The sequence below is a fragment of the Prionailurus viverrinus genome, chromosome D1 (genome assembly GCF_022837055.1).
Source record: "Prionailurus viverrinus isolate Anna chromosome D1, UM_Priviv_1.0, whole genome shotgun sequence".
NCBI lineage: Eukaryota > Metazoa > Chordata > Mammalia > Carnivora > Felidae > Prionailurus > Prionailurus viverrinus.
The window spans coordinates 63,802,501-63,818,905 of NC_062570.1; the positions used below are offsets into that span (position 1 = coordinate 63,802,501).

General features: G+C 39.0%; 1 protein-coding gene across 6 annotated transcripts in view; it reads right to left on the bottom strand.

Moving 5' to 3' along the window:
* LOC125176240 (interferon-induced very large GTPase 1-like) overlaps positions 1 to 16,405 on the bottom strand; it is an 86,825-nt gene that overhangs the window by 24,526 nt on the left and 45,894 nt on the right. For 3 of the 6 annotated variants that reach the window (XM_047877350.1, XM_047877348.1, XM_047877349.1), the window contains one exon: positions 2,442 to 11,034. The exons of 2 other annotated variants lie outside the window; for them this stretch is intronic. In XM_047877350.1, coding sequence (XP_047733306.1) covers positions 3,737 to 11,032 — 7,296 coding nt within the window. In that variant the 5' untranslated portion in view covers positions 11,033 to 11,034 and the 3' untranslated portion in view covers positions 2,442 to 3,736. Of the gene's footprint in view, positions 1 to 2,441; positions 11,035 to 12,304; positions 12,576 to 16,405 lie in introns of those variants that run through there. One more of the 6 variants, XM_047877347.1, reaches the window with a different exon arrangement.

Below are 16,405 nucleotides of genomic sequence, written 5' to 3' on the forward strand. Positions count from 1 at the left end.
TGTTGCTGCTAATGCTACTACTACTGCCACCAAACGTCATTAGAACGTGTACTCTGTGCCAGGCATGTACATTGTCCCAAGTAATCCTCGCACCTCTGTGAGCTGGCACCCTTTTATAGGTGAAGAAAATAAAGCAGAGACAGGTTGAGGAACTCATTCAAGATCACACAGCCAGGAAATTGTGGAGGCCCTATGTAAAAGCAATCTAACTTCTGATTTTGTGTTCTTAACTACAACTGCAAGCTGACACTCCCTAACTCTTAAAACTTGACTTAAACCTACTTATTTATTCCCTCACCTTAAATTACCTTTCCCTCATTGCTTCCCCTTATTCATTTTTACTGGGATAAGTTTTGTAATTAGTCACTTTTATGTCAGTCTATGTCTTAGGCCTGCTTCTGAAGAATTTAAGACATATTATTTTCACGTTGCTAAACAATTTTGGCAGTGACTCCTCTAAGTTTTTGATTGGTTGATTAGTATTTGAAATCATTGTAACTAGTCATAAAGTATCAAAGGACATTGATATCTTGAGATGCATTTTGAGCTATAAGTGATAATCACATTTATTGAGAACTTACTATGTTTCTATTATGATTTCCCAAGGAGTCCTTGTTACATATTCCTGCCAATGAACCTTAGTCACATGAGGCTATCTTAACCTATCAATGTGATTCTAATAAAATGTTACGCAAAAGCAAAGGAAGAAGGAACCTGAGAGAGAGAGAGTATAACATAATAATTACTTATAGGGTACTTACTGTGTATATGTCATTGTCCTAAATGCTTTATATACAGCAATTCATTTATTTCTCTCAACAACTGCATGAGAAATGTACTATTTTACAGATAGGACACTTGAGCACAGAGAAGTTAAATTACATGCCCAAGGCCTCACAGGTACCACTGCTACAAAGATAGCAGTATTAGTAATTATCATGATAATATCAATGGTGATACACACACTTTCCTTCCCTTCCTTGTTCACTCATGTACCACAACACTCCCACACGTTACTAAAGGGTTAGAATGATTCAAGGGAATTACAATTTTGAGGCAAGGGGAAAAAAAATAAAAATTGTATGATTCATGTGTCTTTTCTTATAGTCCAAGGGAGGAGTCTGCCAGAACTTTAGGGGGTGAATTTTTAGACATACACTGTCTTGGTTTGGGCTGCTGAAACAAAATAATCATAGACTGTGTATCTTAGAAAACAGAAATTTATTTCTCAGTTCTGGAGCATCTAAGATCAGCGTGCTACCTGGTTAGATTTGTGGTACGCAATCTTCCTGGCTTGCAGATGGCTGCCTTCTCACTGTGGGCTTACATAGCCTTTCCTTGGTTCCTGGCATGGGGAGAGAGAGGTCTCTCTGGCGTCTCTTCTTCTAAGGGCACTAATCCCATCATGAAGGCCTTGCTCTCAATAAGTTATTTTACTCTAATAATCTCCCAAGGAAGAATCTCTCACTATAATCTCTTTAATCCTGACTCCACCTTTATGGCAGCTTTACACTCTCCATTACTATCCTAGAAAACTCCATTCCTATACAGTCATCTTTTCTCTATCCCAGTTTACTTCTTGCCAGTTTATCTGGGATCTCTTGAGCATTGTGTCTGAATCTCATTGAATAATCATACTGCTTAAATGCCTGAGGAATTTGTCAAAGATCTTCTTTATTTATACACAATTTTGGCTTGAAAATCAAAGTTAATATATGATATGTAATACTTCTTAAAGGTGATTTTGGATTCATTAAACAAATACAAAAAGCATTCAGCAAATGTTAACTGAACATTGCAATTTTTGAGGATGCAGTGATTTGCGAGACAGGAACCATGCAGGGATTCTGTTTCCATCACCGTTTCAGCTTAATCATATTGGTAGGTCCTTCCAATTCTTTTTTTTTTTTTTTTTTTATGAAATTTATTGACAAATTGGTTTCCATACAACACCCAGTGCTCATCCCAAAAGGTGCCCTCCTCAATACCCATCACCCACCCTCTCCTCCCTCCCACCCCCCATCAACCCTCAGTTTGTTCTCAGTTTTTAAGTCTCTTATGCTTTGGCTCTCTCCCATTCTAACCTCTTTTTTTTTTTTTCCTTCCCCTCCCCCATGGGTTCCTGTGAAGTTTCTCAGGATCCACATAAGAGTGAAACCATATGGTATCTGTCTTTCTCTGTATGGCGGTCCTTCCAATTCTTAATGAGATTATTTTCCAGAGAACAAAAGGAAAATTGTGCTGTTCAAGAATACCTGTTTCATTTATCCTTTATAATTTTTCTGTTCCAGGATTTCTTTTGGAGACATGGGTCATTTTACCTGAAACTGATAGTATTCTGGAAAACTTTTCGAGTAATAAAACAGCAGAGTCATTACTCCTATCTCCTAGCTTTAAAGATTCCAGTCCTTTGACTATGGTTGCCTGTGCTGTTTGTTTTCACTGACTGGAAGGGTTGATAGTGTGTCTTAAACAGAAGCCAATGGATGCCCTTATGTCCGACATAAATTTTCTTCTTTGTATCAGGATTCCTTTAGATCATCAGCTTTGAGAACCTAGTGTAAGTCATTGTTTTAGAAGGTGTAGGTTTGTAGAATGGCTATTTCTTTCCCCTCTCACATCCTTGATTAGCTTCAGAGTGATTGTCATTTTTATTCTGATCATGACCCTATGACTTAAACAGTATGAAAAGTTACTTATCACCTAATGTGGAGATAAGTATTTCCTTATACTTGAATGTATAAAAAGAATTGCTTATTAAAATATTAGAACCTAAAAAACTGTATAGTTTTTGATATTTTATTCTTAAAGGAATAGTTGACATTTTATTCTTAAAGAAATAGTTTTTTTAAAAAAAAAAATCATCAATGGCTTAATCAGATTTGACCTTATCCACAGCTTCGATTAAAATGGCCCTTTTTAGCTGGTCATAAATTATGTTAGCTGGTCATAAATTATATTCCAAAAGCCAGTTTATCTTAGACTTGTATATAGCACCAAGCTTTGAATACCTAAGCTCTTGTGACCCCCCCCCCCCTTTTTAACATATATAAGCAAGATGCCAGGAAAGAAGAGGGTGAGGATTAAATGAGAAGAACAGTTATTTGATTTCTGTTTTCTATATTTGCTTGATAACATTTCTTGAATTGATGCAGACTTTATTCTGGTAAAGTCTCTGTTTTATTCCTCTCCAGAACAGAATATGCCTAAATGTTGCTATGCTTGGGGATCATGAATTTTCCATGAATGTTTTTCCATTTGAGGATTAGTAACTTTTTCTCACAGTTTCAGAGGATTAAAGAAAAAAAGGCTATTGGTAGCTTCCAGTCAATATTGTATGAAATATCCATATATTTATTCTATAGAAATTTGTAAATTTGTAGTAGTCTGCAATGATTTTGTTTTCCTCCTATGAAAATGACTTTCTCTGAGACTTTATATAACATTATATATTTCAAAATAAAAACATTCTGAATAATAGTTTAAAGTGTACAATAGATATTTTAAATGGATTTTATTTGATTTTATCATATGTTCATATATTTTAGAAATATGTTTTTGAGCCAGAAGGAATTGAAGCAATGAAAAATGAAGTCTTTTCACAAGAAATCTTCAACTCTTGAAATGTTAATTGGTTGATTTTTAGATTTTTCATTTGAAAAAAGGTAATAATGAGGATTCTTACTGTGAGGAGGAGGTATTTTAGGATTGTCTGAGTATTGGGGTTCATTGAGTTTTACTGTTTTTTCAAGTCATCGAGCACATCCTGCTTTTTTATTTTGGCCCATAAATCAGGGATTTTACCTTTATTTATAAATTTTTTCTGATATTTTTCTTCTAGCTTTGATCTGAAGTGAGAGACAAACCATTTCCAGTATGGCTGGGTAGGTGAGTCTGGGGTGATGCTCCACTTGGCCAACTCCCCTCCTGCCTGTCGATAGTAGTTACGTGGGATTATCCAGCCATCTGTGAAAAGCAATAGAACATCACTTGCTACCAAATTAGTACAGGAATCAATGATAAAGTTGTCTGTGTTGCCATAATACTTTCCATTAACAGCGTGAGGACGGTGGAAGAGAGCACTGTGGTCTCCTTCATGTCCAGGGATTGTGTTTGTACAAATTGCTCCACACCAGGGACACTGTTTCCAGCAGCCAGAGAGATGTTCAGAGAGCATTTTCTGAACTGCCAGAACCATTTCTTGTTCAGACATATTCAAATAGTTCTCTTCTACTCTCTTCATTGTGGGATCCAAAGCTTCACTCATAGCTTCTTTGAGAAACTCAATATCTTTTATCTCTTGGTGTTCAATGCTTATCAAGTCTTTTCTTGGAAAGATCACATTACTCCCCAGGTGATCACAGAACAAATCCAACCACCCAGACACAGTGCTGCTTTTATCTTTGGCTATTACTGTGGATTTATGAATAGCTGAGAGGATGGCAGTCTTGATATCATCTAAAGTTGTTTTTAAAAAAGTCTTTATTTTTTCACTTCCTTTGTCTGAACAATATGTTTTAATATGGTTTTGAATGTAATTCCTAAAAAATGATTCTGAATTATGAAGGTAATCCCAGTAATTATCAAAATTTTCTTCTTCTGCCAGAGAGATGAGAATGTGTTTCTCCAGGTTAGACCTGTTTCCGTTGAATGCTGGGCAGGTAGCTCTCATGTCCCCAGCAATTTTGAGGACCATTTTTTCCCATATGGTGGTAGAGAGAGCAGGAGTGAGTTTGTGCCACAGAAAATCGACAAATGTTTTGATTGAAGTTGCTCCTTGACAAGATATCTTAAAACTCATGAAGAAATCCTCTTTCTTACTTTCCAGATGGTTTACAGGATCATTTGCTCTCTTGAATGCCCTGTGCATCTTCTTAAAAGTCTCTGATGCTTTTTGGAATAAACACAAAGATAAATCAATTTCATATTTACTTGTAAATGTGTATCTTCCCTCAGTGTTTGCAGATTTCACTTCCTCATCTATTATTCTCAGGATTTCATGGAAATAACTTGGATTGTAATCATGCTGTTGTGTCCAAATATCCTTAATAGTTTCAGTATATCTTGAAATAATGTGATCAGTAGTCTTATCTATGGACATTTTATCATAGACCTCTAATGTCCTTGTAATTATGTAATATTTCGTGTTCATTTTGACATGTTTGTCATACTTGATTTGAAACTTTTCTCCAGGATTTTCCTTCAGTGTGTCTACAATATTTCTCTCCTTTTTGAAATACTCCAAAAGGATGTTTTCAGAATCCACATCAATGTTAGGCTCTGTGACTGGAGAGAGAGTTGAGGACACAGCATAGACCCATTTTTGCCAAAGTTGATTGAACTTCTCATGTAGCTCTTCCTCACTCAATTCTGTGCCTTTGACAGTTAAAGCCAACCTTCGGCTTTTTTCTAATAATTCCCTTTTATAACCTGACATTTTGTTTTCCAGTTTTTCTTGACTTTTCTTAAAACTAATAAGTTCATCAGCTTTTTTTTGGCTTTCTAAAATAAGTGCCTCTGTAAGGATTATTAGCTTATTTTCAAAATTTTCTTTCCACTTAACCAGTATTTCACTATCTGGATCTTCATTAAAATATTTTTCAAGTTCTTGCTTGATGGCTTCATATTTTTCTGTGACTGGTGCCTTAAATGTGCTTATTCCGAATGTCTGGATTTTCCCATTCTGAATCTGGTTGATTAGCTGGTTCTGCAAACCCAGCACATGACTCCTCAGCTCCCAGGTCCAGTAGTTATACGTTGTTTCCAGTTTGCTCATGGCCATGACTTCTCGTGTGTTCCTGAAACTGAAAATAAAGTTCTCATTCACCAGGGCTCTCCACAAATCTTGGACTCGGAATTTTACATCTGATATCTTCATGATGCCTCCCCTAGATTCCTGTTTGGCTATCAGAAGAATTCTACTCTTCAGTTCCTGGACATTGTGGCTGTAGTGAGGATTGGGAGGGGCCATTGGAGGATTGCCATCCCAGAGGTGAGCAAAGTAGTAGACATGAGTATTGACATCAAACTTAATGACATCACTAAATCGGGTTACATCTGAATACTGTTCTTGTTCAGCTGCTTTTGCTGCCATTTCATCTAATCTCTGCTCTAGCTGCCTTCGCCCTTTCATAGTTCGGTCTTTAGCTGTAACTTCCCCCACATTCTGATGGACAAAAAGGCAGCTTGGGGAGATTTTTACTTGTTTCATCCTCAGAAAGGCTTGGACAACTATTTGTAGAATATCTTGCATTTCTGATGGATTTTCCCCAAAAATGTTAATCAGAGTCAAGTTTCCAAGTCCAATAACAAAGGTTGCCAGCTCATTGTCACGATTCTGGGATTTGCTGCTGAGTTCTGGGGCCCGAAGTCCTTCTGTGTCCACAACAAGCACAAAGTCAAAGCCCAGTTCCTCTGTAAATGTCTCCTCCACCTTCAGGAGCTGCATGTAGGCGCCTCGGGTACACCTCCTAGCACTGACAGTGAACTGCAGCCCAAAAAGGGCATTCAGCAGGGTGGACTTCCCTGAGCTCTGCAGGCCAAGGATAGAGAGAACAAACAGTCGTTTGTCTCCAAGTTTCTCAGAGACCTTGTCAAAAATAGCTGCTACCCACTTTAGAGGCACATATGAAGCATCCCCATCCATCAGCTCAATGGGAAGACCAGATATCATTAGATCTGCAGCAATCTGGGGAAGGGAGAGAAAAAGGTTATCTTTTGTGGAGAAAGTTTCTTCCAGAACTTCATAGATCTGGCCTATTTCTCTGAGAAGTTGTTCAATTCCCAAGGTGCAGTCAGTAATCTCTGTAGAAATAGCTTCTATCTCATTTTGCCAGTGTTTCAGGGAGGTGTTCTTTGGCGCTTTTTTCTTTTCTGTTTGTACCAGTGACCACAAAGCCTTTTTCTTTTCATTCAGTTTTTCCAAGTGTCCTGCAGTCAGGTTGTCCAAAGACACACTCAGCCATTGTAAGAAGTAGAGTTTGGTATGAGTTTCTGAATGGTTTTGGATAATTTCAAGGACAGATTGCATTAACTTATTGAGAGGAAAGGCTCTGGTTAATTGTTGCTGCCGTATTATTCGTTTATCTGCCTCAATCTCACTCTTGTGTTGTTCAATGCTCCGATTTCCCTTTTCTCTCAGATGATAGAGTTCTTTGTCCTTTTTACACCAAAGATGCCACAGATGTCCCTGAAGGGGTAGTAAGTTTTCCTTCATCTGAGATATCTGCATTTCTCCTAATAGGGCCATGAGAACCTCTGCCTTTTCTTTGGCTTCCTTGCAGTCTCTCTGGTCTTCATCAATAAGGAATCCTTGCTTACGAGCAATCTGGGCACAGTCCTCTAAGCTAAAAGTAGTGTCAGAGAGCTCTAGCAAATGTCTGATTGTAGTTTTGAGCTCCTCTGTTAATTCTGCCTCATTTCTGTTCCTGATCCCAATTCTCACTTTTTGGCCAGAATTATTGGCTGTGGTTTTTTCTTTGTCATCAAGCAGACAGATCAAAGGTTTGGATAGCTCACACAGGCCACGGATAATTTTTCGGTTTTCTTGATTGCCATCAGAAGTTGCCATGAGGACTACAATGAGAGAAGAGATCTCCTGCAGGAAGGTGAGTTGCTTCTCATGTTCCTTGGCATCTCCATGCAGATTGGTGAAGGTCAGACAGTTGTCAAATCTGTCCTCATCTTCACCCCCAGGACAGAACCAGCAGATTTCCACTACACCCCCCATCAAGAGACAGTCTTTGCTACTCCCTCTGCAATGGCGATGAAAAAAGGTATCATGTTTACGTTTACTGAGAATACAGTTCATAATCTGAGATTTGGAAGCAGAGAAGCCATTTCCAACCCTAACAAAGGACACAATGGGGGTAGAGACACGACACATTTGCTGATTCTTGTAATTGTTCTTTGCTGAGTCTTTTGTTGATTTCCTTGCTTGCTGCCAGCTTCTCCTAATTTGACTGAGAGACCAAAGAGAGAATTCAATTTGAGAATTGCAAGGATTAGGTATAAGAAGAGGGAGGGCAAACTGGCAAATGGAAAGTTTGGCCAGAATATATTGCCTAGCAAAATCATCAGCACAGTGAAGAATTGCCATCTGAATATCCATAGGGTGAATATGGGGTCTGGAATTAGGATCTGAAGGATTAGTGGGACTATCATTGTCTTCAAAAAAATCATCATATGGATCAAAAACCTCATTTTTCTGTTTTGAGGCACTTAGATAGACTTGATTCTCTGTGTTTCCATCATCTTTGAAGACCAGATATCTCAGCCCATAATCCAACATCAGTAGCTTCTGTAGGAAGTAGAAGGGAAGCTCCCGTTCAGAGCTGGGCTGGGTGTTGTACACAGAAGTCTTGTAGATCAGATGGAAATGAGCTCTGCTCATCCTCTTTGGGTAGTAGTGTTCTAGGCCTAGACGCTGGAGCAATTCTAAGAAAGCTCCATTTTCTGTGGCCTCCCATTTGTTGTTTTCATTATCATGTGGTTCATGAGGCAGTTCCTTTTCATGGAAGATACTTTGCAAATGTTTTCTCACTTCATCCATTTGCAATGAAGGGGTGGTGGCTTCATAATTCCCATCAATGAGCAGACTCAAGTCTTTCTCTAGGTTTACCCAATCATGATCTGCTCCAGGTTTGGTGAGGACATCTACAACTTCTTTAGACAGTGATTGTCCCATGTAGTGTCTTATAAATGTCAAACGTTGTGTTTTCTCCTTTGGAGAAACAGCTGTAACTCCAACAGTGGCTGTCAGACCTGTGAGCACCAGGAATGCCTGAGCCCTGTGGCTGCAAATATTTTTGAGCTCCTGGTATTTATCTTGGGCAGTTTGCATTTCATGCACTAGAAAGTCTAACTCATCACACCCCAGGAGATACCGAAAAGTCTTGTTTACCATGTGGTAACCTGCGCCAGTTGCAATGGAAAGTAGCAAGAGCTGTATGTCTGGCTGCTCTGTCTCTTGGAGGTAATTCAAGAAGCAGCGAAGAGACAGGCTGACCTCATACGTGGCCTTTCTTTGTGCTTCCTCCACTATTTCTGGGGACTCGGACTTAATCTTCACTTCCATGAAGTCATTTTTGTTTTTTTCAAAGATTTTAATTAATTCAGAAAATTGGGAGATTTTTATATACTCTTGCTCTGACTCTGACCTGAAGATCCACTGCATGATGGAATGAGCCTGAGGAAAGTTTGTCACGCTATAGATGTGAGGATCCAAAAGGCTGCGCAACTGAGATTTAATAAATTTTGTTTCATAAATGGAATACCTTTTGCAAAAGTTGACAGTGTTTACCAGAAAATTCTGCAGATCCCTATCTGTCAGGCATATGTGAATCCAAGTGTCATAACTTTTTAGTTTTTGACTCAACATTTGCATGAAACTTATCAGTTTTTTAAGCTGCTCTTCAGGGTCAGATACCTCCCAGGATTTCACATCCTCTAGGAAAACCCTGGCCTTCTTCATAACGCTCAGTAATTCTTCTCCACTCTGAATCTGGGTAGTGAGGCCAGTCAGAGCAGTGTAGCTGTCTTTCAGGCACATAGCTACCTGAAGAGGGTGTTTAAAATCACTTCTGTGGCTGGAGAGGATGATGTCCCAGACGGGCACCAGTTGAATTCCCCGGTCAATGACATACCAGGTTCGATTACTAGCAACTAGGCCGGCTTTCCACTGGAAAAGGTCATTTGCTTCTGGTGGGCCACCTGTCTGCGCTGAAGATAATTGGATTTTGGTTTGGAGATTTTGGGAGCTTGTGCTCTGAGAGTCTTCTTTTGAATGAGAGTCTGTCACAGCCACGTCTGTAGCAACTTGAATTCCAAAGCCACTGTAGCTGCCCCTTATGTAAATATCCAGGGCCTTGGCTGACTGCTGTTTCACTTCTGCCAGCTGTTCACTTTGGAAACCCTCTGAAATGGCTTTCCACCAGTAGATTCCTCCCAAGTGCAGAGGGCCCTGGTTAGCATGAGAGCCAAACCTGTGGAAGAAGGCTTTAGTCCTGGACTTTAGCAAAAGGAGTCTGTCTGAGCCTGCAGACTGACCCAGAAGGTCTTCAATGCATTTTAATTCCTGGAGAGCAGCCTTGGATAACTGGAGCTGATCACTGGGAAAGTGGCAGGAAGCCAGCGGGATGTAGCTGAACCTGGTTGAGCAAAAATAAGAGTTCTCAGAATGTGACTGTTGGGTTTTCTTAGATTCCGAATGTATGCTGTGATGTACACTAGCTTTCAGGCTAAATCCCCAACCTTCACCTTTGGCTGAGGCAGTTGCACTGAAGCCCAGCTTCTCTATCGTCTGGGTGAATGTGGATTCTGCTTGAGAAGATGTAAATTCTCTTGTTTCCATCCGTGTGCCCTGCTCAGGGCCAAAGAGTGAGAAGTTCTTTGGGACACTGAGTAGCTCCTCTCTCTTCTCTATCAAACCCCTTTCATCGCTAGTTTTGTAAATTCCCTGCAGAGCCAACCCTCCAGATGCCCATCTCACCAGATCTCCATCTGGGAGGTTCTGCCTGTGAGACAATGTCCCCTCCATGAGGTTGAGTTGTTTCTGAATGTTTTCCATGACTTCTTGTAGGGACTTTTGGGGAGGTGGCCAGTATTCTTCAGGAATCCCGATTGCCTGCCTCAGCTCTGCCTGTTTTTTCCTCACTGCTTCTTCCTCTTGCTGCCTCCCTTCTGACAGCAAGTCTCTTAGCTCTTGCAGTGTCTGCTCTGTATGCTTCTGCATTTTCTTTATCATCTCCAGCCGAGGCTCCTGTAACTCTGAAAGACTATTTGAGTGTGACATGTTAAGAAGCATCTCCAGGGCTTTTTTCTCCCAGGAATGTCGTGCTTGAGATTTCAGCTTCTGGAGGTCTTTTTCTTCCAGGTGTTGTAAGGCCTGGGCACAAGTCACACCCAGGTGTTCCTGCAACTTGGGCAACCAGTACTCGAGTGCCAGTCCTACTTCTGTCAACATCTCCTGGAGATCATGTGTTCTTTTGCCTCTGAGCAGGGGCTCATCAGGGGTGGACTTCACTGTGGCCATGGCTGTGGGAAGAAAAGACACTCAGTTAGCCTGTGTTATGACCTTAGAAGTCCCATAGCCAAAGGGTGAATGTACTAAAGATGCAAGTCTCCAAGGCTTTCTCATTTCCTCCTTTCATTGTTCCAATGAATATATTTTGTTAAAACAACTTCTTCTTCTTCTTCTTCTTCTTCTTCTTCTTCTTCTTCTTCTTCTTCTTCCTTTGGCAAGACATCCTTGTGGGTGTTCTCAACATGGATTGCCTTTTAGTTACCAGGGTGAGTTGCACCTTGAAGCCTGGCTTTTGGCATTTCCTATTACACAAAATTGATTGCATGGAGAGCATTAAGCTGAGGATTGGAGTTTGGAAACATGCATGAGTTTGATAGCCTGATGTTTGTTTTAAAACCAAGAGTGGCTGAAAAAAAAAAAAAAAGAAAATAAAAAGAAAAAAAGATGGAATCTTGCCATTTGCAATGATGTGGAATGAGTTAGAGTATTATGCTAAGCGAAATAAGTTAGAGAAGGACAAATACCATATGATTTCATTCATATGGGAATTTAAGAAACCAAACAGATGGACGTAGGGGGAAAAAAAGACAGGCAAACCACCAAACAAACTCTTAACTACAGAGAACAAACAGAATTACTGGAGGGGAGGTGGGTAGAGGGAAGGGTTAAATGGGTGATGGAGATTAAGGAGACCACTTGCTGTGATGAGCACTGGGTGTTGTATGTAAGTGATGAATCACTAAATTCTATACCTGAAACTAATATTACACTGTATCTTAACTAACTTGAATTTAAATAAAAACTTGAAAACAAAAAGAAAAAAATTAAAACAAATTATTCAATAGCAAACAAAAAACAAGAGTGGCACCACCAATTATATTTCCTCTCTTAAGTTTCTATCAAACCTGTGTTGAGTGGTTTCTTTCCTGTCTTTCTGTCACTTCTTCTTAGGCCATTTTATGATATTTATTTACTGTCCTGTCCTTTAACTCACTTGCGGATATCAGCATCATGGTGGTATAAGATGTTCCTCTTTTTTGGCTCCCTTTTAAAACAACTTATTAGACATCCATCTATGAACAAAAGTGCCTCAGTGGGAGTTGTGAGATACAGCACCATAGGCCAAGGGACATGGGAGTAGTCTCATCCTCCTGTGAATCTGGTAATAGGCAGAAGACCTCAGTATGGGCAATGGAACCAGCAAAACCAGCAAGTCTGCCCCAGCCCCCTGGCCACATTCAGAAAAAAACCTGGAGTGTGCTGTCCTGGGCAGATACACACAGATGAAAGAATTTGCAGAAATCCAGCCCTCTTGATGGGAGATTCCTGCACAAATTTGCTGACATTGGTGGACTGGAACTGTCCATTGGCAGTGACCTCTCCAGTGGGGCTAAAGGATAGTAGATTGCCTATCTACTCCCAATTGTGTGGGACATGGCTGGAGAAATCCATTTTTGGGTATTCATCCCAGAGTATCAAGTCAGGACTGGGAGAAGGGAGAAGAGATTGGGAAAGAAGAGTATCAAAGGACTTTAAAGGGACATGGTCCCTGTTGATTACACTCAAGATTTCAGTAGGAAGTCCCCCCCATGAGCCTCTTGGGAGAACCTCACCCAAGGATCTCCCCACCAGGTGCACGGGCACCCTCAATGACCAAGTGCTAAGCTGACAAATACACCCCACCTCCCATTGTGGCTGACTTTCTGTGCATGCTCCTGAGTTCAGTGGTGAGAGCTAGTCTGTTAGAGTGCTGTTAGCAAAACAGATCAGGATTTGTGAGGAAGAGAGAAACCATACAGTTGAGCCATAGCACCACCTTCTGGAAAACAGAAGAGAAGTTTCCAGTAGCCAGTCTGCTGAACTGTAACAACCAGACAAGACCTAAAAGGTTAAGAATTCTGCCACAAGAGAGAGCAAGAATAATGGAGCAGTTGTATCCATACAAAGGTAGAGAAAACCCCAGATATAATAGTACCAATACACAGAATACTCTGACTGAAGGGAACTAGTAAAGATTTAAGGAGGCGTCTTCCAACTTCGGATGCAAAGCAGCAAAACTACAAGGACATGAAAAATGTCATTAACATGTCATTAACAAAAGATAATAATTCTCAATAACTTAGTTCAGAGGCATGGAATTTTGTGACCTTCCTCATAAAGAATTTGAAATACCTGTTTTGAAGAAAATCAGTGAGCTACAAAAACTCAGAAAGACTATTTAAGGAAATCAGGGGGAGATATGTAAATAAAATGACACTTACCAAAGATACTAGATCATAAAAAAGAAACAAGCAGAAATTCTGGAGCTGAACAATTTTTATCTTATTTTATTATAATTTTTTAAATAAAATATTGTGTTTATTTGAAAAATGATATAATTGTTTATATAGAAAAGCCAAAAGAATCTACAAATTACTGAAATTAATAAAGTTATAAGCTGTAATTTATAAGATTAAGAAACAGATGAGTAATAAACATTCAATATTATTTTTATTTATTTTCCCCTCAATTTTATTTTTAAAATTTTTATTTAAATTTCAGTTAATATACAGTGTAATATTAGTTTCAGATGTACAATTTAGTGATTCAACACTTACATACATCACCTGGTGCTCGTCCCAACAAGTGAACTACTTAATCCCCATCAACTATTTAACCCATCCCCACACCCATCTCCTCTGATGGCCATCAGTTTGTTCTCTATAATTAAGAATCTGTTTCTTTGTTTGCCTCTCTCCTTTTTGCTCTATGCTCCTTTGTTTTGTTTCTTAAATTCCACATATGAATGAAATCATATGGTATTTGTCTTTCTCTGACTTATTTTACTTAGCATTATACTCTCTAGTTACATCACCATCCTTGCAATTGGCAAGATTTCATTCGTTTTTATGCTTGAGTAATATTCCGTTGTATATATATATACCACATTTTCTTTATCCATTTGTCAGTCAATGGACATTTGAGCTCCTTTCATAATTTGGCTGTTGTAGATAATGCTGCGATACACATAGGGGTGCTTTTATCCCTTTGAATTAGCATTTTGTATCTTTTGTGTAAATACCTAGTGCAATTGCTAGATCATAGGATAGTTCTATTTTTACCTTTTTGAGGAAACTCCGTACTGTTCTCCAGAGTGGCTGTACCATTCGCATTTCTACGGATAGTACAAGAGGGTTCCCCTTTCTCCACATCCTCGTCAATACTTGTTATTTCTTGTGTTTTTGATTTTAGCCATTCTGACAGGTATGAGGTGGTATCTCATTGTGGTTTTGATTTGTATTTCCCTGATGATGAGTTATGTTGAGCATCTTTTCATGTGTCTGTTGGCTGTCTGTGTGTCTTCTTTGGAAAAATGTCTTCATGTCTTCTGCCCATTTTTAAATTTGGTTATTCATTTTTAAAATATTGTTTTATTTTTTAGAGTGATCTGCACCCAACATGGAGCTCAAGCTCACAACCCCGAGATCAAGCATCACAGGCTCTACCGACTGATACAGCCATGCGACCCTAAATTTGATTATTCATTTGTTGAGTGTTGAGTTTTATAGGTTCTTCATATATTTTGGATACTAACCCTTTATCAGATAAATCATTTGCAAACATATCTTCCCCCATTCCGAAGGTTGTCTTTTAGATTTATTTCCTTTGCTGTGCAGAAGCTTTTTATCTTAGTGAAGTCTCAATAGTTTATTTTTGCTTTTGTTTCCCTTGCCTAAGGAGACATATCTAGTAGGAAGTTGCTATGGCCAATGTCAAAGAGATTACTGCCTGTGTTCTCCTTTAGGATTTGAATGGTTTCATGTGTCACATCAGGGTGTTTCATCCATTTTGAATTTATTTTTGTGTATGGTGTAAGAAAGTGGTCCAATTTCATTCTTTTGCAAGTTGCTGTCCAGTTTTCCCAACACCACTTGTGGAAGAGACTGTCCTTTTCCCATTGGATATTCTTTCCTGCTTTGTCGAAGATTAATTGACTATAGAGTGTGGGTTCATTTCTGAGTGTTCTATTCTGTTCTATTGGTCTATGTGTCTATTTTGGTACCAGTCTTGAAAACTGCATTTTGTAATATGACTTGAGGTCTGAAATTGTGATGCCTCCAGCCTTGCTTTTCTTTTTCAAGGTTGCTTTGGCCATTCAGAGTCTTTCATGGTTCCATACAAATTGTAGGATTGTTTGTTCTAGCTCTTTGAAAAATGCTAGTGGTATTTTGATAGGGATTGCATTAAATGTGTACATTGCTTTGGGTAACACAGACATTTTAACAGTATTTGTTCTTTCAATCCATATGAACATGGAACGGTTTTCCATATCTTTGTGACCTCTTCAGTTTCTTTCATCAGTGTGTCTTACAGTTTTCAAAGTACAGATCTTCTACCTCTTTAGTTAGGTTTATTCCTAGGTATCTTATGGTTTATGGTGCAGTTGTAAATAGGGTTGATTCCTTAATTTCTCTTTCTGCTGCCTCATTATTGGTGTATAGAAATGCAACAGATTTCTTTACACTGATTTTGTAGTCTGCAAGTTAATTGAATTCATGTATCAGTTCTAGTAACTTTTTGGTGGGGTCTTTCAGGTTTTCTGTATAGAGTATCATGCCATCTGCAAACAGTGAAAGTTTTACTTCTTCCTTGCCAGTTTTGATGTTTTTGATTTTATTTTCTGATTGCTGAGGCTGGGACTTCCAGGACTGTGTTGAATGAAAGTGGTGACAGTTGATATCCCTGTCTTGTTCCTGATGGTAGGAAAAAGCTCTCAGTTTTTCCCAATTAAGGATGATATTAGCTGAGGGTTTTTCATGTATGGACTTTACTATGTTGAGGTATGCTTCTTCTAACCCTACTTTGTTGACAGTTTTTATCATGAATGGATGTTGCATTTTGTCAAATGCTTTTTCTGCATCTTTTGGAAGGACCATATGGTTCTTGTCATTTTTTGAATTAACATGGTGTATCACATTGATTTGTGAATGTTGAACTACTCTTGCAATCCAGGAATAAGTCCCAGTTGATCATGGTGAATGATTCGTTTAATGTACTGTTGGATTTGGTTTGCTAGTATTTTATTGAGAATGTTCACATCCATGTTCATCAAGGATATTGGCTTGGTGTCTTTCTTAGTGGAGTCTTTATCTGGTTTCGGTATGGTATGATTTCAGTCTTTTTGTATGTGTTGAGGCCTGATTTGTGACCTAGTATGTGATGTATTCTGGAGAATGTCCTGTGTGCACTTGAAAAGAATGTGTATTCTGCTGTTTGAAGATAGAATGTTCTGAATATATCTGTTAAGTCCTTCTGGTCAAGTGTGTCATTCAAAGCCATTGTTTCCTTAGTGTTTTTCTGCTTAGATGATATATCCATTGATGTAAGTGGGTGTTAAAGTCC